At 51.9% G+C, this 24,470-nt stretch overlaps 1 protein-coding gene across 1 annotated transcript in view; it reads left to right on the top strand.

The window, feature by feature from the left end:
• Positions 1 to 24,470, top strand: part of SFXN5 (sideroflexin 5) — a 117,182-nt gene that overhangs the window by 73,584 nt on the left and 19,128 nt on the right. Inside the window, exons 11-13 of the mRNA XM_066549273.1 lie at positions 1,532 to 1,647; positions 4,298 to 4,383; positions 21,484 to 21,601. Of these exons, the coding sequence (XP_066405370.1) occupies positions 1,532 to 1,647; positions 4,298 to 4,383; positions 21,484 to 21,601 (320 nt within the window). The remainder of the gene's footprint in view (positions 1 to 1,531; positions 1,648 to 4,297; positions 4,384 to 21,483; positions 21,602 to 24,470) is intronic.

Genomic DNA, 24,470 nt, shown 5'->3' with positions numbered 1-24,470 from the left:
TGTATGTGTGTGTGGTTAAAATTGTTGTGTTTAGGTGATGCCCAAGGACAGATTTAGAGTGTGGGAAGCACCTTGGGATAGAAAGAATCCCTACAAACCCCCAGGAGTGGGGTGCTGCCTTGGTGTGGAGCCCGAGCCCCGTTTCCTCAGAGTGCTCTCACAGCCGCAGTTTCCATTACCACAATTCCTTCCCAAATCCTGCAGATGACTTTGTCTGCACTAAAATTTATTTATTTCTCCCCCCCCCCCCCCACCCTCGTGCATTTGAGACATCCATGCAATCCAAGTTTAGCCATAATTAGCAGCGTTTCTGCTCTCTCAGAAAGCAGAAGGGGAGCGGCTACGTGAGCGCCTCGTCTCAGACAAACCATGGAAGCAGCTTTTGGCTTTGGGACCAGGGCAGGGATTCCAGAGCCTTGGGAAAGCATCTTGGGAGTGTCAGGGCTGGCCACCCCATCCTGAGTCTGTCAGGAACTCTGTGCCAGGGCGTCCCTGGCCAGAGCAGCTCTGCTGGGCTCTTTGATCTGCTCAGTTTTGATTGACAGCGAGAAGGACGGGGCGTGCGAGTGTTAAAAATGAAAAAAAAAAAACCAGGGGCTAAACTTTCTCTAAATGAAAGGCCTTGTTTTGTTTTTTCTCTGGGATTCAGGAGCTGAAGGGTTGGGAACACAGATATTTTGATAAATGGGAAGAGTGGTCTGGTAGTTGGAATATTAAAGAGAGAGACAGAGTGTGCGTGTGTGTGTGTTCCTCTCCCTCTCGAGTGGAAGGAGCATTTGTCACCACAAATCATCCTTGATTGCACAGAGCTGCCTTCAGAGAGGGCTCACCCACCCACCACCCTCAAAAAATTAGACATTTGTTATATGACATGAATTGAGATTAATTAGCGAATATTAACCCATCAAGCAGTGCAGAAACACATTTTTGGAAGGCACTGGTACTTGCAGCAACAGTGGGTTTGTCTCAGTTCTGGGTGGAAAGTTTGCAGGCAAATGTGGTGTGGGGGGTGCTGGAAAATGCCACTTGATCAGCCCAAAAGTTTTGTGGGAATGTGCAGCTTTTCTCTGGGAGAAGTTGGGAAGTGCCTGAGTGAGAGGAGGGGCTGCACGTGGTGCTCAACCCCAGCTCTTGGTCAGACTTGAGAGACAGAATTTGGGGTCATCTTGAGGCCTCAAAAGCCACAGGCTGGGCCAGGAGGAGGGGTTAGAAAGGTCCTGGTGCATGGAGTCATTTTTCCCCTAAATTGTGTGAAATCATGGAATGGTTTGGGCTGGAAAGGACCTAAAGACCATCTAGTTCCAACCACAGGCAAGGACACCTTGCACTTGACCTTCCTGTAGGCCTATTTGCCTTTATTATCCCAGAGGAAAAAAAATTGGTTACTATTCTCCTTGAGAATTCCATCTTTTTTTGGGGTTCAGAGCAATTCACCTCAGCAGATTGAGGGGAGGAGATCTGGAGTTAGGGCACACAGAAGCTGCCAGTGGGGATTGATCAAGGCTGATCCTCCTGCCTTTCTCCTCCTCAGCCAGTGCCAACATCTGCAACGTGGTCCTGATGAGGCACACGGAGCTGGAGGAGGGAATCGATGTGTTGGACACTAATGGGAACATCGTCGGCTCTTCCAGAGTTGCTGCCAAACACGTGAGTACAGGAGCTGGGAGAGCTGGGCCACAGCTGATTCCAGGCCCAGCACATCCCACAGCCTCTGGAATCCATGGCTTTAGCAGCTGGGAGTGGAGGAGATGCAGAGAACACAGAAATTTGGGGGCTGGCCCTGGTGGTTTGGAACGGCACAGTGACAGGACTGATCCCTGGTGCTACCGTGGGAATTCCTTGTGGAACACCCAGCAAAGATCCCTCACACATTTTCCCAAATGAGGAGGACTCAGGCTCGGGGCTGAGCAGCTTTCCAACCCTTCCCTGCCACCCAGAGCTGGCTGAGGGCAGCCAGATGTTGTTAACCTCGTGAACAGCTGGTTTGCTTTCCCTGTCACCCACTCTGTGCCACCTGCCTGGAACTGCTCCCTTCCCATCCCTGGGTGCAGTCCTGGCTCCTGAGCACCCCCTGAGCTGTTGTTTCCAAGTGGGCTCTGACTGAGATGTGGAGCTGTGCTGAGCACACGCCCAGGCACAGGAGTTAATAATATAATGCTTGGCATTTCCCTCCCTCCTTCTGTCCAAGGCACTCCAGAGACAGCAATTAATGTACAGCTCTGCAGTCCTCGGCAGGAACGGGGAGATCTCGAATAGCTCTCCATATTGTTGGTTAACAGGGGGATTAAAACAATCTGCTGAAGGGCTCAGAGACACTTCTTGGAGCCAGTTTTCCTCACTTCCATTAACTGGCTCCAGGACCCGCTCTCCCCTCTCTGTCCTGATGGCTGAAAGAAAAAATGAAGATTAAAAGTGAAGGTCCTGTGAGAGTGATGGAGGTGGAACTTAAAAACGTAAAATTTGGGAGTTCTGGGAACTCCTGCTCAGCTGCCACCCAATCCCAGCTCTTCCTCCTGGATAGGATGATCCTGGTTTTTGTCATGTGAAATGTGGCAGATCCTCAGTGTGACACAGCTGTCCCTGTGTGAGGGTTTGTTGTGATGTTAGATGTCCCTGTGACATAAAATCATGGGATGCTTTGGGTGGAAGGGACCTTAAATCCCATCCAGTGCCACCCTATCCATGGGCAGGACACCTTCCACTGTCCCAGGCTGCTCTAAGCCCCAGTGTCCAACCTGGCCTTGGGCACTGCCAGGGATCCAGGGGCAGCCCCAGCAAATCTGGGAATTCCAGCCCAGCCAGGAATTCCTTGCCAAGATCCCAGCCCAATCTCCCCTTTCCCAGTGGGAGCCATTCCCTGGCTCCTGTCCCTGCAGGCCTTGTCCCCAGCCCCTCTCCAGCTCTCCTGGAGCCCCTCCAGGCCCTGGGAGATCTCTGGGCCTCAATAAATCCAAACCCTGCTTTGGTTGCTCCCTCTGGTGAGTCTGGCCAGGAAGGAAGAATTGTGGAGGCACAATGTAGCTCCATGATTGGGCTTTTCCCGGGAGAAGAGAGCCCTGCATGTCCCAAATCCCTGCAGGGAATGACCCAGCAGTGATGGGAAACAATTCCTGGAGCAGCAGTGAGGAGCTGCTTCCCCAGCACAGAGTGAGATCAAAGCTCAGCTCAGGCAGGAAGGGCTGAAAGTGCTGCTCGGCCCATGGTGGGATATTTCCCTACAACATCTCCCCTACATTTCCCTGCAACATTTCCCCCACAACATTTCCTCCACAACATCTCCCTACAATATTTCCCCACAACATTTCCCCTCCAACATTTCCCTACAACATTCCCCCTACAAATTTCCCCTTCAAAATTTCTCTACAGCATTTCCCCTCCAACATTTCTCTACAACATTTTCCCTACAACATTTCTCTACAACATTTCCCCTCCAACATTTCTCCTACAATATTTCCTCCACATCTCCCTACAACATTTCCCCTACAACATTTCTCTCCAACATTTCCCCTACAACATTTCCCCTCCAACATTTCCCTCCAATATTTGCCCTCCAACATTTCCCTCCAACATTTCCCCTACATTTCCCTACAACAATTCCCTAAAACATTTCCCCTACAACATTTCCTCCACAACATCTCCCCTACATCTCCCCTCCAACATTTCCCTCCAACATTTCCCTCCAACATTCCCCATACAACATTTCCCCTCCAACATTTCCTACATTTCCTCCACAACATTTCCCCTACAACATTTCCCTACATTTCCCCTACAACATTTCCTCCACAACACCTCCCTACAACATATCCCTACAACATTCCCCCTCCAATATCTCCCCTACAACATTTCCCTACAACATTTCCTCCACAATGTCTCCCCTACAATATTTCCCCCACAACATTTCCCATCAGTGATTCCTATCTCATTCACATCAGTGACAAAAGTGACATAAGTGACATCTACCAATTAGAGTCCTGGCTTTGGCCAAGCTCTATCTCTACTCAGATGGGATAATTGATGATAAACCCAGATGTTTTCTGCATCAAAAAGTATCCAAGTCGCTCTGGCTTGGCAATTTGACCCTCTGTACATGACAGCTGAACCTGCTTTTAAAGTGAGCTTGGAGAATCATTATCCAGGCATGTTTTTCCAATTCCCAACTGCTTTGAGGTTTGTCAGCTGCTGCAGACTCTGGGTGACAGTTCAGTGCCATCAGCAGAGCCATCCTGAGCCTGGCAGGTCCATCCTGGGTTGGTTTGGGATGTCTGCATGTGTTTGTTTGTTTGTGTTTGCTCCACAGGCCCTGCTGGAAACAGCCCTGACCAGAGTGGTCCTGCCCATGCCTATACTGGTTCTACCTCCCATCATCATGTCCGTGCTGGAGAAGTGAGTCTGCCCAGGGGAAGGGAGGGAGGGCCCTCAGAGGGTGCCTGGCATGCGTATTTTATGGGATCATGGAATGGTTTGGGTTGGAAAGGTCCTCCAAGGTCATTGAGTCCAACCATTTTATGGGATCATGGAATGGTTTGGGTTGGAAAGGTCCTCCAAGGTCATTGAGTCCAACCATTTTATGGGATCATGGAATGGTTTGGGTTGGAAAGGTCCTCCAAGGTCATTGAGTCCAACCATTTTATGGGATCATGGAATGGTTTGGGTTGGAAAGGTCCTCCAAGGTCATTGAGTCCAACCATTTTATGGGATCATGGAATGGTTTGGGTTGGAAAGGTCCTCCAAGGTCATCCAGTCCAACCATCCCAGCACTGCCACCCATGTCCCCAGGTGCCACATCCACAGGGCTTTTGTTGGGTTATGTTTTAGTCTGGTTTAGAGATGGGGTTTTAAAAACTTTTATTTTATTTTTAGTCTCATGTGAAGGGTGAGATAATACAGATGTTATAAGTTATGTTATTACAATCAGAAGCTATTTCTTAATTATAATACACAATAAGTGTTTCTTGGCTTATGAGGTTTAGCTCCACTATGTTGTAAATGTTTTAAAGGTAATTATTTAAAATTACCCCTTGTGGGTTTTACAATATATCTTTTACAGTTCTATTTCTCCAAAGTATCTAGTCCTTTTTGTAAGATTATCTTTTGAAACTTAATTTCTCTCTCAACAATGTCTCTCTTATTCCATGGCATTTCTAAGTCAGTATTTCTTATCTCAAGGTTTGCATACAGATGTACACTATGTGAGCCTTGTGTCAGGCTTTGAGAATTTTCTATAAATCCATTTCCCACAGGCTTTGAAATCCGCCCAGGGATGGGGACTCCAGCTCCTTCCAGTGCTTAACAATTCCCTTTCCACGAAGGAATTTCCCCCAAATCCATCCCAAACCCTCCCTGGTGCTGTTCCCTCTGCTCCTGTCCCTGTTCCCTGGGAGCAGAGCCCGACCCCCCCGGCTGTGCCCTCCTGTCCCCTCCTTGTGCAGAGCCACAAGGTCCCCCCTCACATTTCATCCACCAGACAGATTTTTTTACATATTACATTTCCACATTTAGGACCAATCATTTCCATCATTTCAATCAATTTCCATCATTTAGGACCAATGTCCAATTTGTTGAAGTTTTATACTGACATGATTATTTTAACTCACCCTGACAGCCCAGCAGTTTGAATAACCCATGGTGGAAGGTCAGTGTGAGACAAAACCCCTGAATTCAGTGGAAAACTGCCCCTGATTTTTAGGAAACATGAGAGATTAAAAGGTGTTCAGAGAGATTATCGTGGAATCATGGAATTGTTTGGGTAGGAAGACACCTTAAACACCATCTAATTCCAAGAAGGAGCAGATTCCAACCCTCCTAATTTTGTGCAAAACATTTGAATTTTATTTCATTCTCCTTCTGGACAAAATCTCTGCAGCCTCATCCCTGCTCCAAGTCCCTTTGTCACCCCCAAAGCCAGGATTTACCTGCAGGATCTGCTGGGAATGTGCCTGGGAGTGGCTGTGCCTTACTCTGGAGTAACTTACTCTGAAGTAATTTACTCAGGGCTTACTCCAAGTCATGTGTAGAACTGAGGCTTTGCACTGAGGTGGTTTTGTGTGTTCCCACTGGTTTAGCTGATTCCCATTTAACCATCAAAAAAATCCAACACTCAGGACAAATTGCTTCAAATTATTTTATTGCTTCAAATTATTTTATTGCTGAGTACCCACAGATAAAATCCTTTATGTGAAAAAAAATTGGAGAAATTTGTAGAAAATTTCTCCTCTCTAAATTAATAAATTATTGTCTCCAGCAGGACACACTGTGGGTCCAGCCTGGGCCATCCCCAGGCTGAAATAAACCTGGCAGTAAAATTGGATTGGCACCTGGGGAGAAAATAAAACTGATGGTGAAATTTGCTCCCTTCTTTGCAGCAAAATAAAACCAGTAAATCACTTCTTTGTCCTCGGGGGCATCATAAATCCTTGGATTGGTGTGAGTTTTGCTGAATGCACCTGTGCTCAGTGCAGGCCTTTCTAAAACTGATTTTATCTGTGAACTTACAGGAGATTGCCCTCAAAAAAAAAAAAAATCATCATTTTAACTTATTGAAAGCTTTAATTCACGTTTGTGAGAGAAAATTTTCCTTCTCGCTGCCACAAAACTCCGTGGGTATAAAAATATCCGGGCTCTGCTTTTGCCTGCCTGAATTGTGCCCGGAGCTTTGTGCCTGCTGCATTTTCCATCAGATATCCTTGGGTTCCTGGAAGGCTGGGAGTGAGAAGCAGCAGGGATGGGGAGTGAGGTGTGGCTTGGCCACGCTGCTGGAGCTGGTGGCAGCTCTGGAGCAGCCCTGGGACACGGGGAGTGTCCCTGTCTGTGCCTCAGGGCGCTGAAGTCAACTCTCAGATCTTAAAACTCGTTCCTAAAGGGCTCACTCAGAGCTGGAAGCTCATTTTGGGGAAAAAAAAAACCTTTGGAGCGTTTGGGAAAAGTGTAACTTGATAAATTTAGTAGGATTTGAGTTTGAGGAGGGTGTTTTTAATGGGGGTGAGATCCAGGCAGGCATTATCCATTTATTTCTAGAAACCCCTACAGGGGCTGTAAATGGGAAGGATGAAGGTGTCACTCTGCAGAGCTGGGATCAGGAGCCAAAATCTGGATCCTCCAATAGGTTTGCATTTGGGATTGTGGGAAGGAGGGGATGGTTCTTCCAATAGGTTTGCATTTGGGATTGTGGGAAGGAAGGAACTATTCCTGCAAGTTGTTTGAATTTGGGATTGTGGGGAAGGAAGGAACAATTCCTCCAATGGATTTGTATTTGGCATTGTGGGAAGTAGGGGCTGATTCTTCCAATGGATTTACATTTGGGAAAGTGAGGAAGGAAGGAACAATTCCTCCAATGGATTTGCATTTGGGATTGTGGGAAGGAGGGAATGATTCCTGCAAGTTGGTTGAATTTGGTATGTGGGGAAAAAAGGGAACAATTCCTCCAATGGATTTACATTTGGGATTCTGGGAAGTAGGGGCTGATTCTTCCAATGGATTTGCATTTGGGATTGGGGGAAGGAAGGGAGCGATTCCTCTGAGTATTTTGAATTTGGGAAAGTGGGGAAGGAAGAAACAATTCCTCCAATGGATTTGCATTTGGGATTGTGGGGAAGGAAAGGAGAGATTCCTCATTTGCATTTGGGATTGTGGGGAAGGAAGGGGGTGACTCCTCCGAGTAGTTTGAATTTGGGATATGGGAAGGAGGGGACGATTCCTGTGCCTGGTGTGATCCCAGGTGCAGGTGGGTGATGGTGCTCACCTGGGTGAGACTCCCACCCCTCCAGGGCCCAGCCCCTGCCCCCAGCAGGGTGTCAGACCCCAGGAATTCTCCCCACCTCGCTGCTCCCAAAGTTTATTTTAAGTGGCCAGTTCCCGGCCGCCGTCTCTCCGCTCGCATCCAGGTCTTTCCTCTCTCCCAGCCATCTCTCCATCTGCATGTTTTAACTCCCCCAGCTGCCTCTCTCGTCTCTTGTGCCATTTTTTTCAGCTCTCTTGGCTCCTCTCTTCTCTTTGCCTGCTGTGTATTTTAACTCCCGGGGCCGCCTCTCTGCTCTCCAAGTAATTCCATGTTCCCTCCCACCGCCGCGCTCCCGCTCTTGCCCATGTTTCATGCATTTCCTGCTGCTTGGACTCTGCTGGAGCAGTGAACATATAGAACCAATGTTTATTTTCAGCCTGCATATGCCACGCAGGGAACACGGTGTCAGTTATCCGTGCAGATGTATTCTCATTGAGGTTTTATAAATAATATCCGCGCCGGCAGCTCTCGCTGCGGGGAAATATCGGTTTGGAGGTGTCTCTGAGGGGTGAGGGTGTCTGATAATGGGGGTTCTGTGGTGTCTCTGTGTCACACAGGTGTGGGGACAGCAGCAGCCACTGCAGGAAGTTGGGCTCTTCATCCCTATTTCCTTTTATTCCCTTTATTCAGCCTCTTCTGTCAATCCTTTGTTTGGTTGTTACGATGGAATTTGGGAGATGGAGCTGTTTGCTCCCAGCCACCATACAAGGCTTCTCCAGCAGCTCCCTGCAGAGCTGCAGCTGCTTGGAGTGGGGCAGGCCAGCTCTAAGTGCAGCCTCAGTCTGAGCTCTGGGCTGGAAGAGCCCAAATTTTTGGCTCCTGTGGCCTGGCCAAGAGTTGGAGAAGCTCAGTCCATCACCAGTGACTGATGGGAACACTTTGGGGGATCTCTGAGCAGAACCTGAGCTCTTCTTACATCCTTGTCTTATCTCAAACCTCCTCTGTGCCCCTCAGAGAAGACCTTTCAGAGAGTCTGAAGCACTAAGAAGGTTCCAAGAGCTTGGGAATGTCAGGATACACTGGAGAAGGCCTTGGAGCTGGCTGGGCAGTATCTGTGGAAGAGACAAAGCTGGAGCTGCTGGCAAAGGGCAGGAGCTGAGGGAGAAATGGGAGCAGAACAGTTGTGTCCATGGAAGAGGAGCATTTCTGCTCTTCATCTCCAGATCTTCCTCGTGCAGCAGTTCCAGGGCTGTTTTCCTGTAAATCCCATAAAACCAGGATGTTCCAGGGCTGGAACAGCATTGCAGAGCTGCTCTGGCTGAGCTGAATCAGTGGCACCAGGAAAAATGGATTTTCCTGGGGGCTGGCCAGTGCTGTGTGGTGCTGGAAGGGCATTTTCTTCTCTTTTTGCCCTGTTTGTCACTGCAGAGCTGGGGTGAGGCAGGAGTTCCCCTGGCCCTGGTGTCCCTGGGTTTTCCTGGAGACATTTCCCTGCCAGGGAATGCAGGATGCTCCCACAGGTGCTTCTCCTCCCAGGCCCTGTCCAGCCCAGCCCTCAGTGAAGTTTGTTTGGGCTCAGCAGCTGCCAGCAGTGACACCTTCAACTGCTGGGGCTGTTCCCAGAGTAAACACGGAAACTGCTCCTTTAATGGTGTCAATCAAGCACAAAAACCCCCCAGCCTCCCTCCTTTTGCATCTGCTGTGTCCTCTGGAGGGGCTCAGGGCTGGGGCTGCGGGGTGAGGACAGTGCTGGCCTGGCTGGGTGGGACAGCAGAGCTGCTGGTCTCTGGTAGAGCTCAGATTTCCCAAAATGACCCAAAGCAGGTGAGAAAAGCTGGGGGACAGAGCAGAGACACCTGACATGCTCAGCAGGACGGGGATCTGGGGATCCCAAACTTCCTGGGTGCATCAGAGGGGTGTTGTGAGGAGTCTGGGATCTCTCAAGATTCCCCAGGATCCCCCAGGATTGCTCAGGAACCCCCAGGATCACTCAGGATCCCCCAGCACCCCCAGGATTACTCAGGATCCCTCAGGATTGCTCAGGATCCCCCTGGACCCCTCAGGATCCCCCAGGATCCCCAGGACCCCCCAGAACCTCCCAGGATTCCTCAGGATCCCTCAGGACACCCAGGATCCCCCAGGACCCCAGAAGATCCCCCAGGATTGCTCAGGATCGCTCAGGATCCCTCAGGACTCCCCAGAATCACTCAGAATCCCTCAGAACCCCTCAGGATGCTCCAAGACCCCTCAGGATTCCCCAGGACCCCCCAGAATGCCCAGGATCGCTCAGGATTGCTCAGGATCCCACAGGACCCCTCAGGATCACTCAGGATCCCCCAGGACCCCCCAGAAAAACCCAGGATCCCTCAGTATTGCTCAGGATCCCCCAGGACTCCTTAGGATTGCCCAGGATTGCTCAGGATTCCCCAGGACCCCTCAGGATCCCTCAGGATCCCCCAGGACCCCCTAGGATCACTCAGGATCCCACAGAACCCCTCCAGAACTCCCCAAGAGCCCTCAGAACCCTCCAGGATCCCCCCAGGATCCCTCAGGATCCCCCGGGACACCCCAGGATACCTCAATATTGCTTGGGATCCCCCAGGATTGCTCAGGACCCCTCAGGACCCCTCAGTATCCCCCAGAACCCCCCAGGATCCCCCAGAACCCCCCAGGATCCCCCAGAACCCCTCAGGATCCCTCAGTCCCCCCGCCCCGCGGCGTCTGGCGGTGTCTGCGCTGCCTCTGCTGCCGTTTGTAGCACACAGCCCAGAAACCCCCCAGACTGTGTCAGCTGGGAGCCTGGGGCTCGCTCCCGTCATGTTTGGTTTCGCATCTGACACCTCCTCCCCAGCAAACACGGGCCCGGTTCAGCGCCCCCGATAACTCCCATATGGAATCAATTACAGCACCTCCTGAAAAACGCCAGGGGCAGCTGCCAAATTATGCAAAACTCAAAGCACTAATGAAGGCTGCGATGAAAGTTGAATGAAGGTGTGTTTACAGCGCCGTGTCTCCGTGCAGCACATGCACTGTCTGTGTGTGTGTTTGTACCTATGGCCTACTCCGGGCCTACCCAGCCCTCAGTGAACCTCCCCAGCCTGTGGGGAAGGTGAAACAGGAAAGCCTTATAAATATGATTGTCTGGCAAAAGATTTTGAGGATATGGAAACTATAAGCGAGAAATGAAAGCAAGCTTTGAGATACCTTAGTTACTGAACAACTGGAAAACAATGGTGTGGCAGGCTGAAGGCCATGGTATGGCCATCCCCCTTTAATGAAACAACACCCTCTGCTTGCAGGCAGCTCCAAGGGTCAGAGCAGACCCTACTAGCTGGCAGAAGGGGCCAAAAGAGGAGTTCTTAGGGTTTAAAATGTAACACAGTGTGGTAATGTAATGATTCCTATAGGCTGTATGTAACTGCTATAGGATGGGAGCTGAATGAAGGTGTGTTCACAGCGCCGTGTCTCCGTGCAGCACATGCACTGTCTGTGTGTGTGTTTGTACCTATGGCCTACTCCGGGCCTACCCAGCCCTCAGTGAACCTCCCCACCCTGTGGGGAAGATGAAACAGGAAAGCCTTATCAATATGATGTCTGGCAAAAGATTTTGAGGATATGGAAACTATAAGTGAGATTGAAATGAAAGCAAGCTTTGAGATACCTCAGTTACTGAACAACAGGAAAACAATGGTGTGGCAGGCTGAAGGTGATCCCCTGTCGCTATAGGACATGAAAGAACACAAGCGCACACCGCTGTTCTCAAGGTGAAGACAAAAGGGAAGTTTATTTTCTGACTCCAACATTTATAGTTTTCCAAGAATGACAGTGGATTGGGTGACAGTGCCACCTCTCCAATGACACTGGACAAACCAACAGTCTATCAACTTTCTCTTCCTCCATAAAGGAATGCAAAACCATGAGTTATGTACAGAAAGTGTGTGAGAAAGTTTGCTACAAGAGTGTAAACATCAGAAGACTACGAAAATATTAAAAAATCAGGGCGACAATCCTCTTTTGATGGAACAACACCCTCTGCTTGCAGGCAGCTCCAAGGGTCAGAGCAGACCCTGCCAGCTTGGCAGAAGGGGCCCAAACAGGAGTTTGTAGGGTTTAAAATGTAACACAGCATGGTAATGTAATGATTCTTATAGGCTGTATAGAAATGCTATAGGATTTGTATCTTGTACTAGATTGGTTAGTGAGAATTAGAATATTCAACACAGAAGAAGATTTATGGTGTTGTAACGGGAACCTCGCTCTCTTACCCTTTTACTCTCTTACCCTTTTTACTCTCTTACCCTTTTTACTCTCTTACCCTTTTTACTCTCTTACCTCTTTTACTCCCTTATGCTCTTACCCTCTTACTCTCTCACCCTCTCATCCTCTCTCCCCTCTCTTCTCTCGGGCCTCATCTGAGCTGTGGCTGACATCTCCCAGCAGGGCCCTGCCCCAGGCCCTTTGCAATAAACCCCAAATCCCAAAAGGCCCCTGCACCCAGGCCCTTTGCAATAAACCCCAAATTCCAAAAGGCCCCTGCACCCAGGCCCTTTGCAATAAACCCCAAATTCCAAAAGGCCCCTGCACCCAGGCCCTTTGCAATAAACCCCAAATTCCAAAAGGCCCCTGCACCCAGGCCCTTTGCAATAAACCCCAAATTCCAAAAGGCCCCTGCACCCAGGCCCTTTGCCATAAACCCCAAATCCCAAAAGGCCCTTGCACCCAGGCCCTTTGCCATAAACCCCAAATTCCAAAAGGCCCCTGCACCCAGGCCCTTTGCAATAAACCCCAAATCCCAAAAGGCCCTTGCACCCAGGCCCTTTGCAATAAACCCCAAATCCCAAAAGGCCCCTGCACCCAGGCCCTTTGCAATAAACCCCAAATTCCAAAAGGCCCCTGCACCCAGGCCCTTTGCAATAACCCACAAGTTCCATGACCTGGCTTCAGAGACCTCTCGTCTCTGTCCGTCTGTCCGTCCCGACCGTCCTACCCCCAATGCTCCAACACCAGCCTCTCCCAGGGTCTTCTCAGCACAAAACCACCTCTGAAACCACCACAGGTGTACGGGGAAATCCCAGGAGGAAGGAACATTGCAGGGTTTGAAGGGAGAAAGGGACAAAGCTGGAAGGGAAAGGGGAAGAGGAGGAGGAAGTGTTGTGGAATTTACTGTTCTTTGCCATCCAAAGGTCAGGGTGAAATGTGGAGCAGTTTTTTATGCCAATGAGACAGAGCAAAAGTGTTGGGTTATGAAATTGGGGACAATAAAATAAACATGTTAAAGGGGGCTTAGGAAAGGCTGGAGAGGGATTTTTCCCAAGAGCAGGGAGTGCAAGGACAAGGGGAGATGGTCTCCAGCTGAGGGAGGGAGGTTTGGATCAGATCTTGGGAAGGAATTCCTGGCTGGGAGGGTGGAGATGCCTTGGGATGGAATTCCCAGATTTGCTGGGGCTGCCCCTGGATCCCTGGCAGTGCCCAAGGCCAGGTTGGACATTGGGGCTTGGATCCACCTGGGACAGTGGGAGGTGTCCCTGATGGGCTTTAAGGTCCCTTCCACTCCCAACCATTCCATGATTCTCTTGTCCTCCTGCAGCTTTCCAGGGTGAGACCAAACTTTCCTACCCTTTGTTGAATAATCTGAGCCAGGGTTTAATTCCAGAGCTGCCCCTGTCCTGTGCATGGGGTGAGGTCTCTAAAACTCCTGTTCTCCTGTGAAACAGCACCAATATTTCTGCAGGGTTATGGTGGGGTGGGATGGGGTTTGCTCCTGTGAATAAATCAGGCTCCTTCCTCTGCTTTTTGGACATCTCTGGAGATGGTCAGTAATTCAATTTTTAATATCTCTATTTTGAGTATTTTTTGAGATACTCAAAATGCATCTGGACACAATCCTGAATTCTGTGCTCCAGGGGACCCTACTGGAGCAGGGAGGTGGGACTGGGTGACCTCCCTCCCAACCTCCCTCACCCTGGGATTGTTCAGGCTCCAGAAGATGCCAGAGTTGGGCTGTCAGGGGGCTCTGAAGCTCCAGACCTCCCCATTCCCTGACCCAACCCTTTGGCAGAGCAGGCAGGGCAGTGGTGTGAACTAAATCCCTCCTCACCACATGGATATTAATTTTATTTCCACACGGATATTTTATTTTATTAATTTATATTCAATCTGTGCTGATCCTCTGCAGTGAAACCCTTTGGAAGCTCCTCATCACTCCCTTCCAATGGGAGGTTAATGGGTGCAAAGAGGGATTTGCAGTGCAGCTGACAGCTCACAAAATGCAATATTTAACTCCCCTTCCTCCCCAGCTCGGTGTCGGGAGCAGGGATCCAGGGACAGGAGAAAACTGGACCTCTTGGCTAATTATGAGTCATTTATTCTGAACCACACAAATTCTCCAATCTGAATCCCAATTAAGACATTACACTACATGTGTTAATTAGTCTGCTCTCCTTTTTAAATCGAGCCATAACTCTTCCTAATTAGGAGGTCGGCCCTTGTAATTTGAACTGGCCTGGGCTGGAAGCACCCCTGGAAGTCACACCTGGGGGCTGGACCTGGGATCCTTTTAAATTGGTTGAGGTTTTACTTGGGTGATTATAAGGTCCCCGACAGGGCAGTAATTACAGAGGGTGCAGCTCCAAATTAAGATGTCAGGGGTGGTGTCAGCAGCAATGCTTTGGCTCTAAACTGAGCCCCAGGAGGCTGCGAGGATCTGCTGCTGGGAGTGTCCCAGTGAGGGCTCTCACAGATCACAGCAGCTTCAGCAGGACAAAAACCAGCTCCAGGAGCTGCCCCTGTGCACCCAGAGGTGATCACAGCTCCAGGAGCTGCCCCTGTGCACCCAGGGATGGTCACAGCTCCAGGAGCTGCCCCTGTGCATCCAGGGATGGTCACAGCTCCAGGAGCTGCCCCTGTGTACCCAGGGATGGTCACAGCTCCAGGAGCTGTCCCTGTGCACCCAGGGGTGATCACAGCTCCAGGAGCTGCCCCTGCCCATGCCAGGGGTGATCACAGCTCCAGGAGCTGCCCCTGTGCACCCAGGGGTGATCACAGCTCCAGGAGCTGCCCCTGTGCACCCAGGGGTGATCACAGCTCCAGGAGCTGCCCCTGTGCATCCAGGGATGGTCACAGCTCCAGGAGCTGCCCCTGTGCACCCAGGGGTGATCACAGCTCCAGGAGCTGCCCCTGCCCATGCCAGGGGTGATCACAGCTCCAGGAGCTGCCCCTGTGCACCCAGGGATGGTCACAGCTCCAGGAGCTGCCCCTGCCCATGCCAGGGGTGATCACAGCTCCAGGAGCTGTCCCTGTGCACCCAGGGATGGTCACAGCTCCAGGAGCTGCCCCTGCCCATGCCAGGGGTGATCACAGCCCCAGGAGCTGCCCCTGTGCATCCAGGGATGGTCACAGCTCCAGGAGCTGCCCCTGTGCACCCAGGGATGGTCACAGCTCCAGGAGCTGCCCCTGTGCACCCAGGGATGGTCACAGCTCCAGGAGCTGCCCCTGCCCATGCCAGGGGTGATCAGGGCTTATCCAGGGCAGTCCTGGAACAGGGCAGGTGTGACAGGGTGTGGAGCAGGTCAGCTGCTGTCCTGCTGGGACAGGTCACCTTCTCTGCTGGGATGGGTCACCTTTCCTACTGGGACAGGTGCCCTGCTCTCCTCCTTGGACAGGTGACCCTCTCTCCTCCTTGGACAGGTGCCCTGCTCTCCTCCTTGGACAGGTGACCCTCTCTCCTCCTTGGACAGGTGACCCTCTCTCCTCCTTGGACAGGTGACTCTCTCTCCTCCTTGGACAGGTGACCCTCTCTCCTCCTTGGACAGGTGACTCTCTCTCCTCCTTGGACAGGTGCCCTGCTCTCCTCCTTGGACAGGTGACCCTCTCTCCTCCTTGGACAGGTGACCCTCTCTCCTCCTTGGACAGGTGACTCTCTCTCCTCCTTGGACAGGTGACCCTCTCTCCTCCTTGGACAGGTGACTCTCTCTCCTCCTTGGACAGGTGCCCTGCTCTCCTCCTTGGACAGGTGACCCTCTCTCCTCCTTGGACAGGTGACCCTCTCTCCTCCTTGGACAGGTGACTCTCTCTCCTCCTTGGACAGGTGACTCTCTCTCCTCCTTGGACAGGTGCCCTGCTCTCCTCCTTGGACAGGTGACCCTCTCTCCTCCTTGGACAGGTGACCCTCTCTCCTCCTTGGACAGGTGACCCTCTCTCCTCCTTGGACAAGTGCCCTGCTCTCCTCCTTGGACAGGTGACTCTCTCTCCTCCTTGGACAGGTGCCCTGCTCTCCTCCTTGCTCGAAGCCTTGCAGGCTCCTCAGAGAGGCTCTGAGCTGCAGCCATGCTCTGCGCAGCACAGAGCAGCTCAAGATTGGAGAACAGAAGTTTGATTTTCACAGCACAAATTGATAGGATCAACTCTGTCTCGAGAGCTTATTAGTGAGGAGCTGAGCTGCTGGAGGAGTTCAAGCCTGGTGCTTGCTCTGCCCAGGCTCCTGCAGATGAAGGCAGCTCTCAGCAGGCTGGGGAGGCTCAGGCAGGAGCAGGGCTTGAATTCCTTCTCATCAGATCCCCCAGGAGTGCTCAGAGCCAGCACTGGAGGTGCAGCAAGGGGCTGAGGGGACCTGGGTCCAGCGTGGCTGCAGCCCCGTGCCAAGGCAGGGGAATGGAGCACTTTGGGCTGGGACTGGTTTAATCCCAGGGATGTCACCTCTGGGATGGATGTTCAGGCTTGGTGCCATCTCTTGTACCTTCCCTGGCCAAGGAGAGCTCCTGTGACCACCCCAGGGGGAAGGAGATCACGGAATATCCTGAGCTGGACCCACAGCTATCATCCATCCAGCCCTGGCCCTGCCCAGATCCCCAAAATCCCACCCTGGGCATCCCTGGAGTGCTGTCCAAAGGCTCCTGGGGCTCTGGCAGCCTCAGGACCATGCCCATTCCCTGGGAGCCTGGATTTTTAGCCCTGGATGTTTTTACCCCCCCTCAGGGGGTGAGTAAAATCCACCTTTCCCTAAAATCCAACCCAAACCTGCCCTGGCCCAGCTCCAGCTGCTCCCTGTGTCCAAAATAACCCAGCAGCAAATCCACTCCCTCTCCACATTGCTGATACACCCTGAACATTCCAGCAGAACTCCCTGTCCTGGTGTTGGTTTATATTCCCATTTTTTTCAGTTGAATGATAGAGATCCTTTTTGTAAATGGCTCTGGAATAAATCCTTCACAAATGATATTTTCCCCTGTAACACTGGTAAACTGCCTGAGGCAGTTCTTATTTATATTATTTATTTAATTACTAGGGATCCTTTTTGTAAATGGCTCTGGAATAAATCCTTCACAAATGATATTTTCCTCTGTAACACCGGTAAACTGCCTGAGGCAGTTCTTATTTATATTATTTATTTAATTATTATTTAGAACATAGATTAAATATTATTATTTATCATCTTAATATAATATTTATTCTTATTTATATTTATATATTATTTATAAATAGTACATTATAATATATAATATATAATATATAATATATAATATATAATATATAATATATAATATATATTATAATATTATTATATAATGATTTATTATTATTTATAATATATTTATATTTTTTATAAATAATATTTATTTTTATTTATAATATTTTAGTTAATATTTATCCCGGAATATATTTAATATACCAGCTCCTACCAGCCAAATGTTGTCCCAGTTTTCCAGTGTTCATTCCATCAAAGGGTCACTTTTGGGTCATTACCAGAACCTGACCTTGCAGGTACCTTCAGCAGTTTGCTGTTAACAAATCTTGAACTCCTAAACGTCCCCCAGGAACAGGAAATATCCAAACATCCTTGCCCCCTCTGCAGGTGCTGGATTTTAACAAATTAAGGGATTGTCAATGCTGTGCCTTTATTGTCCCTTTAATGAAGCTCTTTGTGCCTTTCCCAGTGCCTTTCCCACAGCTCCCAGAGCTCCCAGTGCCCCTCAAGGACTTGGGGCATCAGCTCCAGCCTGCTGCAGGTGTCACCTGTGTTGGGCTCACCTGTGCTGGGATCCCCTGTGCTGGGGGATCACCTGTGCTGGGATCCCCTGTGCTGGGGGATCACCTGTGCTGGTGTCACCTGTGCTGGGGGATCACCTGTGCTGGGATCCCCTGTGCTGGTGTCACCTGTGCTGGGCTCACCTGTGCTGGGATCACCTGTGCTGGGATCCCCTGTGCTGGGGGATCACCTGTGCTGGGATCACCTGTGCTGGGGGATCACCTGTGCTGGGATCACCTGTGCTGGGATCCCCTGTGCTGGGGGATCACCTGTGCTGGGATCACCTGTGCTGGGGGATCACCTGTGCTGGGATCACCTGTGCTGGGGGATCACCTGTACTGGGATCCCCTGTGCTGGGGGATCACCTGTGCTGGGGGATCACCTGTGCTGGGGGATCCCCTGTGCTGGGGGATCACCTGTGCTGGGCGATCACCTGTGCTGGGATCACCTGTGCTGGGATCACCTGTGCTGGGATCCCCTGTGCTGGGGGATCACCTGTGCTGGGATCCCCTGTGCTGGGGGATCACCTGTGCTGGGGGATCCCCTGTGCTGGGGGATCATCTGTGCTGGGATCACCTGTGCTGGGATCCCCTGTGCTGGGGGATCACCTGTGCTGGGATCCCCTGTGCTGGGGGATCACCTGTGCTGGGGGATCCCCTGTGCTGGGGGATCACCTGTGCTGGGATCCCCTGTGCTGGGGGATCACCTGTGCTGGGATCCCCTGTGCTGGGGGATCACCTGTGCTGGGATCCCCTGTGCTGGGGGATCACCTGTGCTGGGGGATCCCCTGTGCTGGGGGATCACCTGTGCTGGGGGATCACCTGTGCTGGGATCACCTGTGCTGGGATCACCTGTGCTGGGATCCCCTGTGCTGGGATCCCCTGTGCTGGGGGATCACCTGTGCTGGGATCCCCTGTGCTGGGCTCACCTGTGCTGGGATCCCCTGTGCTGGGGGATCACCTGTGCTGGGATCCCCTGTGCTGGGATCCCCTGTGCTGGGCGATCACCTGTGCTGGGATCACCTGTGCTGGGCTCACCTGTGCTGGGATCACCTGTGCTGGGATCACCTGTGCTGGGATCCCCTGTGCTGGGATCACCTGTGCTGGTGTCACCTGTGCTGGGCTCACCTGTGCTGGGGGATCACCTGTGCTGGGGGATCACCTGTGCTGGGATCACCTGTGCTGGGCTCACCTGTGCTGGGATCACCTGTGCTGGTGTCACCTGTGCTGGGCTCACCTGTGCTGGGGGATCACCTGTGCTGGGGGATCACCTGTGCTGGGCTCACCTGTGCTGGGGGATCACCTGTGCTGGGCTCACCTGTGCTGGGATCCCCTGTGCTGGGGGATCACCTGTGCTGGGATCCCCTGTGCTGGGCTCACCTGTGCTGGGGGATCACCTGTGCTGGGGGATCACCTGTGCTGGGCTCACCTGTGCTGGGGGATCACCTGTGCTGGGGGATCACCTGTGCTGGGATCCCCTGTGCTGGGGGATCACCTGTGCTGGGGGATCACCTGTGCTGGGGGATCACCTGTGCTGGGCTCACCTGTGCTGGGGGCTCACCTGTGCTGGGGGATCACCTGCTCTGCCTCACCCATTTTGGGGTGGGTGGAGCTGGGGTTGCTGGTGACCTGCTGAGGAAGGGCTGTCCCCCACTGGCAGGGCTGGGAGGATCCTGGCATGGGGAAGGTGTCCCTGCCATGGCAGCAGGAGGAGTTTTGGATCATATTTAAGGCTCTTTCCAAGCCAACCCATCCCATGGTTCTATGAGAGGGCTGACACCAGTGAGGAGAGGGGCTTTTAACAAATTAAGGGATTGTCAATGCTGTGCCTTTATTACCCCTTTAACGAAGCTCTTTGTGCCTTTCCCAGTGCCTTTTCTAAAGCTCCCAGAGCTTCCAGTGCCTCTCAAGGACCTGATTTCCTTCTGCTCACAGGGCATCAGCTCCAGCCTGCTGCAGGTGTCACCCGTGCTGGGGTCACCTGCTCTGCCTCACCCATGGGGGTGGGTGGAACTGGGGTTGCTGAGGAAAAGCTGTTCCCCCCTGGCAGTGCCCCAGGATTGGACAGGGCTGGGAGGATCCTGGCATGGGGAAGGTGTCCCTGCCTTGGCAGCAGGAGGAGTTTTGGATCATGTTTAAGGCTCTTTCCAAGCCAACCCATCCCATGGTTCTCTGAGAGGGCTGACACCAGTGAGGAGAGGGGCACAGCAGGTCCAGGTGAGCAGCAGAGTCCATGCAGGGATGTCCTGCTCTCCCCTTTGGGAAGGATGGAAGCTGGACAAGGAAGTCTCACAGATAGGTGTGCTTGGCAGAAAGATCTCTGGATGTAGAACCTGAGAGCAGAACAGAGGCAGAAGCAAGTTTTGATATAGAAGAACCATACATGTCTGAAGTGCCAATTGCTGAGCCAGGACATTTACTGGACAATTAAGAAAGCAAAGGTTACGTCGAGCTGGAAGGGGGTTTTATGACTAGAACAAAGGATTTGTTGACCACAAACCAAAAAATGCTTTTTCCAATCAGAAATAGGTCTTTAAAAAGCAGAAAGGTACCACTAGGCAAACTAGACACACTGATGTGGCAAATAGAAAAAAGTTCTAAGAATTTTCCACTGCAAGAAAATTGAAAAACAACTTTAAGCTTAAACTGTAACACAGTAACTCATATGATTGGAATATTGACCATAATATGGTAATGATAGAAGTTATGATAGGCTATAGGTAATAATAAAGGTATTGATTGGTTGCTATGTGTGAAGATGCTCAGCAAAGGAAAATATAAAATGCAGTGTAACCAGAACTAAAAGGTCTTCAGGCTTGCCTATAGCTGGAGCTGGCAGCTTTAGGAGTGGCTCTGTCACCCACAACCCAAGGCTGCTGTAACATCTCTACAATAAACCCATTTTGAAGAGCTGCCTGGAGTCCCACATCTCTGCCTCAGGCTCTGGCTGTCCCTGGGGTGCTCTAATTGAGCCCTTCCCTTGCAGAACCTGGTCTGGCTGTCTCTGGGTGCTCTAACTGAGCCTTTCCCTTGCAGAACCTGGCTCTGGCTGTCCCTGCAGTGCTCTAACTGAGCCTTTCCCTTGCAGAACCTGGCTCTGGCTGTCCCCTGTCCCTGGGGTGCTCTAACTGAGCCTTTCCCTTGCAGAACCTGGTCTGGCTGTCCCTGCACTATTCTAACTGAGCCTTTCCCTTGCAGAACTTGGCTCTGGCTGTCCCCTGTCCCTGGATGCTCTAACTGAGCCTTTCCCTTGCAGAACCTGGCTCTGGCTGTCCCTGCAGTGCTCTAACTGAGCCTTTCCCTTGCAGAACCTGGCTCTGGCTGTCCCCTGTCCCTGCAGTGCTCTAACTGAGCCTTTCCCTTGCAGAACCTGGCTCTGGCTGTCCCTGGAGTGCTCTAACTGAGCCTTTCCCTTGCAGAACCTGGCTCTGGCTGTCCCTGGAGTGCTCTAACTGAGCCTTTCCCTTGCAGAACCTGGCTCTGGCTGTCCCTGGAGTGCTCTAACTGAGCCTTTCCCTTGCAGAACTTGGCTCTGGCTGTCCCTGGGTGCTCTAACTGAGCCTTTCCCTTGCAGAACCTGGCTCTGGCTGTCCCCTGTCCCTGGGTGCTCTAACTGAGCCTTTCCCTTGCAGAACCTGGCTCTGGCTGTCCCTGCAGTGCTCTAACTGAGCCTTTCCCTTGCAGAACCTGGCTCTGGCTGTCCCCTGTCCCTGCAGTGCTCTAACTGAGCCTTTCCCTTGCAGGACGTGGCTGCTGAGGTGCCGGCCCCGGATGCTGCTCCCGGTGCAGAGCCTCGTGTGCCTGGCTGCCTTTGGGCTGGCCCTGCCCCTGGCCATCAGCCTCTTCCCGCAGATGTCCGAGGTCAGTGGGGTCTGGGGCTCTCAGGGGGTGACAAACCACGGCCTCTTTGCCTTCCTGGGGGATCCCCACTCCTGTGGGCCCTCCATTCCTGGGGGAGCTGCTTTCTGCCCCTGCACTGGGCACACCTGGAGTGCTGTGCCCAGCCCTGGCCCCTCAGGTTGGGAAGGACTTTGGGATGTTTGAGCCCATCCAGAGGGGGCTGGAGAGGGGCTGGGAACACAAACCCTGAGAGGAATCCCTGAGGGAGCTGGGGGTGCTCAGCCTGGAGAAAAGGAGACTCAGGGGTGCCCCCATCACTCTCACAGCTCCTGAAAGGTGCCTGTGCTCAGCTGGGGCTGGGCTCTGTCTGCAGGAGCTGACACAACCAGAGCACACAGCCTCGAGCTGTGCCAAGGGAAATACAGGCTGGATAGCAGGGAAAAGGTTTTTACAGAAATGGTGAGAAAGGTCTGGAATGGCTGCCCAGGGAGGTGGTGGAGTCCCCATCCCTGGATGTGGCACTGGGGGCCAGGGTTTAGCTGAGGGGTTGGGGCTGGGTTGGACTCCATGGTCTTGAAGGTCTCTTCCAGCCCAGGGGTTCTGTGAGTTCTGTGTAGAATTCTGTGTAAAATTCTGTGAATATTCCTCTCCTGAACAGCACAGCTTCACCAGGCAGGGGAAGGCCCCTCTCCCTCACACTGGGCTTTCCTTGGAGTTAAAATATTGAATCCAAGCCTTGTCCATGAGGCCAAGAGCCTGGACCACCCCTTTGAGGGGGAAGTTCTTCCCCAGAGCTTCTCTGAGAGCTTTTTGCTTTTTCATCTCCTGGGAAGGCCCAGCCTGGGGGTGAACAAAGGAAAACCAGCCAAGGAAACAGGCAATGACCAATGCCATCACTCAGAGCAATTTAGCTGATCAAATTGCTCGGGTGGGTTTATTTTAAGTCTTTAATTTTGGTGATTGGAGCTTTTGCTGGTTGTAAATCTGTGCATTTCCAGAGTGGGTCTCTCCTCCTAAGGGAGAAGCACAAGGGCTCTCTCACAAGGTTCTTTTCCTGTCAGCTGGATCAGGAGTTTCTATCACCGTCTGCACATGAATTCATATTTTTTTTCAGTCTGGATGGGTTTTATCCATGACTTCCAGCCAGGGAATCTTGCTGTACACTTGTGTGCTGACTGACAAACACGTTGGGAATTCTCTGTTGTCCTTCTTGCTGTCTCCAGGCTGAGAGAAAACTGTCCCTTCTCTCTAAGAACCTGAATTTATCTCAGTCTTGGAGCCTCTTGCTAAAAGACGTGTTTGCTGAAGCTTTAATGATTCATATGGCTCTTCCTTAAACTTTTTCTAATTAGTCAACATCGTTTTTGGAGCCCTTCCATCAGGAGCAGACACAGCATTGCAGTCAGAAGCTGCACAAGCCCCAGTTGCAGGAGCAATGTGATTTCCCTGCCTCTCCTGGGCTCTGTGCACCCCCAGAGCCTGGCAGTGCTTTTGGCAGGAGCTCAGGCTCAGCTCCAGGCCCTCAGCTCTGCGCTGATCCCCAGTTCTGCTCCCAGGCTGGGCTTGGCAAGGCTGAGCAGCACTGCCAGGTCTCACACCTGCTCAAGGTGGAGCTGGAGCAGGTCCAGCCTGCCCGTGGGAAGGAGGCTGGGGCACACAGCATCCCTTCTGCTCCTTTCCCAGGGAATCTGAGCGTTTTTAAGGCTGGAAAAGCCCTCTGAGATCAGTGAGTCCAACTGTTCCCCCAGCACTGCCAGGGCCACCACTGACCCTGTCCCCAAGTGCCACAGGGCTGTGAAATCCCTGCAGGGATGGGGACCTGCCCTGGGGGTGCCTGACCACCCTTCCTAGGAAGAATTCCTTCCTCATATCCAGTTTAAGCTTTCCCTGGGGCAATTTTCCTGGAAATTTCCAGGAAAAAGTCTTTCAGGATAATCAGGGCAGCAAGGCCACAGCAGGTACCACCAACCTCATTTATCCCAAAGGAGACATTGCCACTGTACCTCTAAAATCCTAGAATTCTAAAATGGTTTTGCTTGGAAGGACCTCAAGGACCCTCTTGCTTCCTGCCATGGCCAGGGACACCTCCCACTGGAATTGTGGCTTTCTGGGTGACAGAATCACAGAATCACAGAATAACGAGGCTGAAGAGACCTCTATGGTCATTGAGTCCAACCTGTGCCCTAACACCTCAACCAGACTATAGCACCAAGTGCCATGTCCTGTCTTCTTTGGTGGTGGTGACTCCACCACCTCCCTGGGAAGAGCATCCCAGTGCTTTGTTATTCTTTTGGTGAAAAATTTATTCCTAACAATAACACATACTTCACATAACTTCTCCTGATGCGCAATACCTGATGCTCCAGCAGGGAAAATCTCATTGATTTTAGGAGCTGAATGAATTCTAACCCAGAGGGAAAATTCAGGAGTGGTTTGGCTCTGGGGACGCTGGGATTGCAAGCACCAGTGACAGCGTTGTGGGGAGTGACCTCGTGCAGGCAGCTGAGATGTTCTGAGCGGAGCAAACATGAATCAGCCCTGCCTGACAGGATGATGTGTGCTGCCCACACTCCCTGCCAGGGAAGAGGAGCCCTCCAGAGCCTGCCTGGGCTCTGCCTGCTGCCACCCAGCTCTGCTCCAGGGGATGAGAGCCCTGCACAGCTGCATCCCACATCTGCTCTCACCATGGCCTCAGGGGCTCCAGGGGCAGCCAGGGCTGATCAGGCACACAATCCTGGGATGGTTTGGATCAGGAGGGATCCTAAATCCTACCCAGTGCCACCCCATGGCAGGGACACCTCCCACTGTCCCAGGTGCTCCAGCCCCAGTGTCCAACCTGGCCTTGGGCACTGCCAGGGATCCAGGGGCAGCCCCAGCAAATCTGGGAATT

This window comes from Molothrus aeneus, chromosome 4 (assembly GCF_037042795.1).
Source record: "Molothrus aeneus isolate 106 chromosome 4, BPBGC_Maene_1.0, whole genome shotgun sequence".
Taxonomy (NCBI): domain Eukaryota; kingdom Metazoa; phylum Chordata; class Aves; order Passeriformes; family Icteridae; genus Molothrus; species Molothrus aeneus.
Note: the sequence above shows the minus strand (reverse complement) of the source record. Positions and strands in the feature narration are given on the sequence as shown.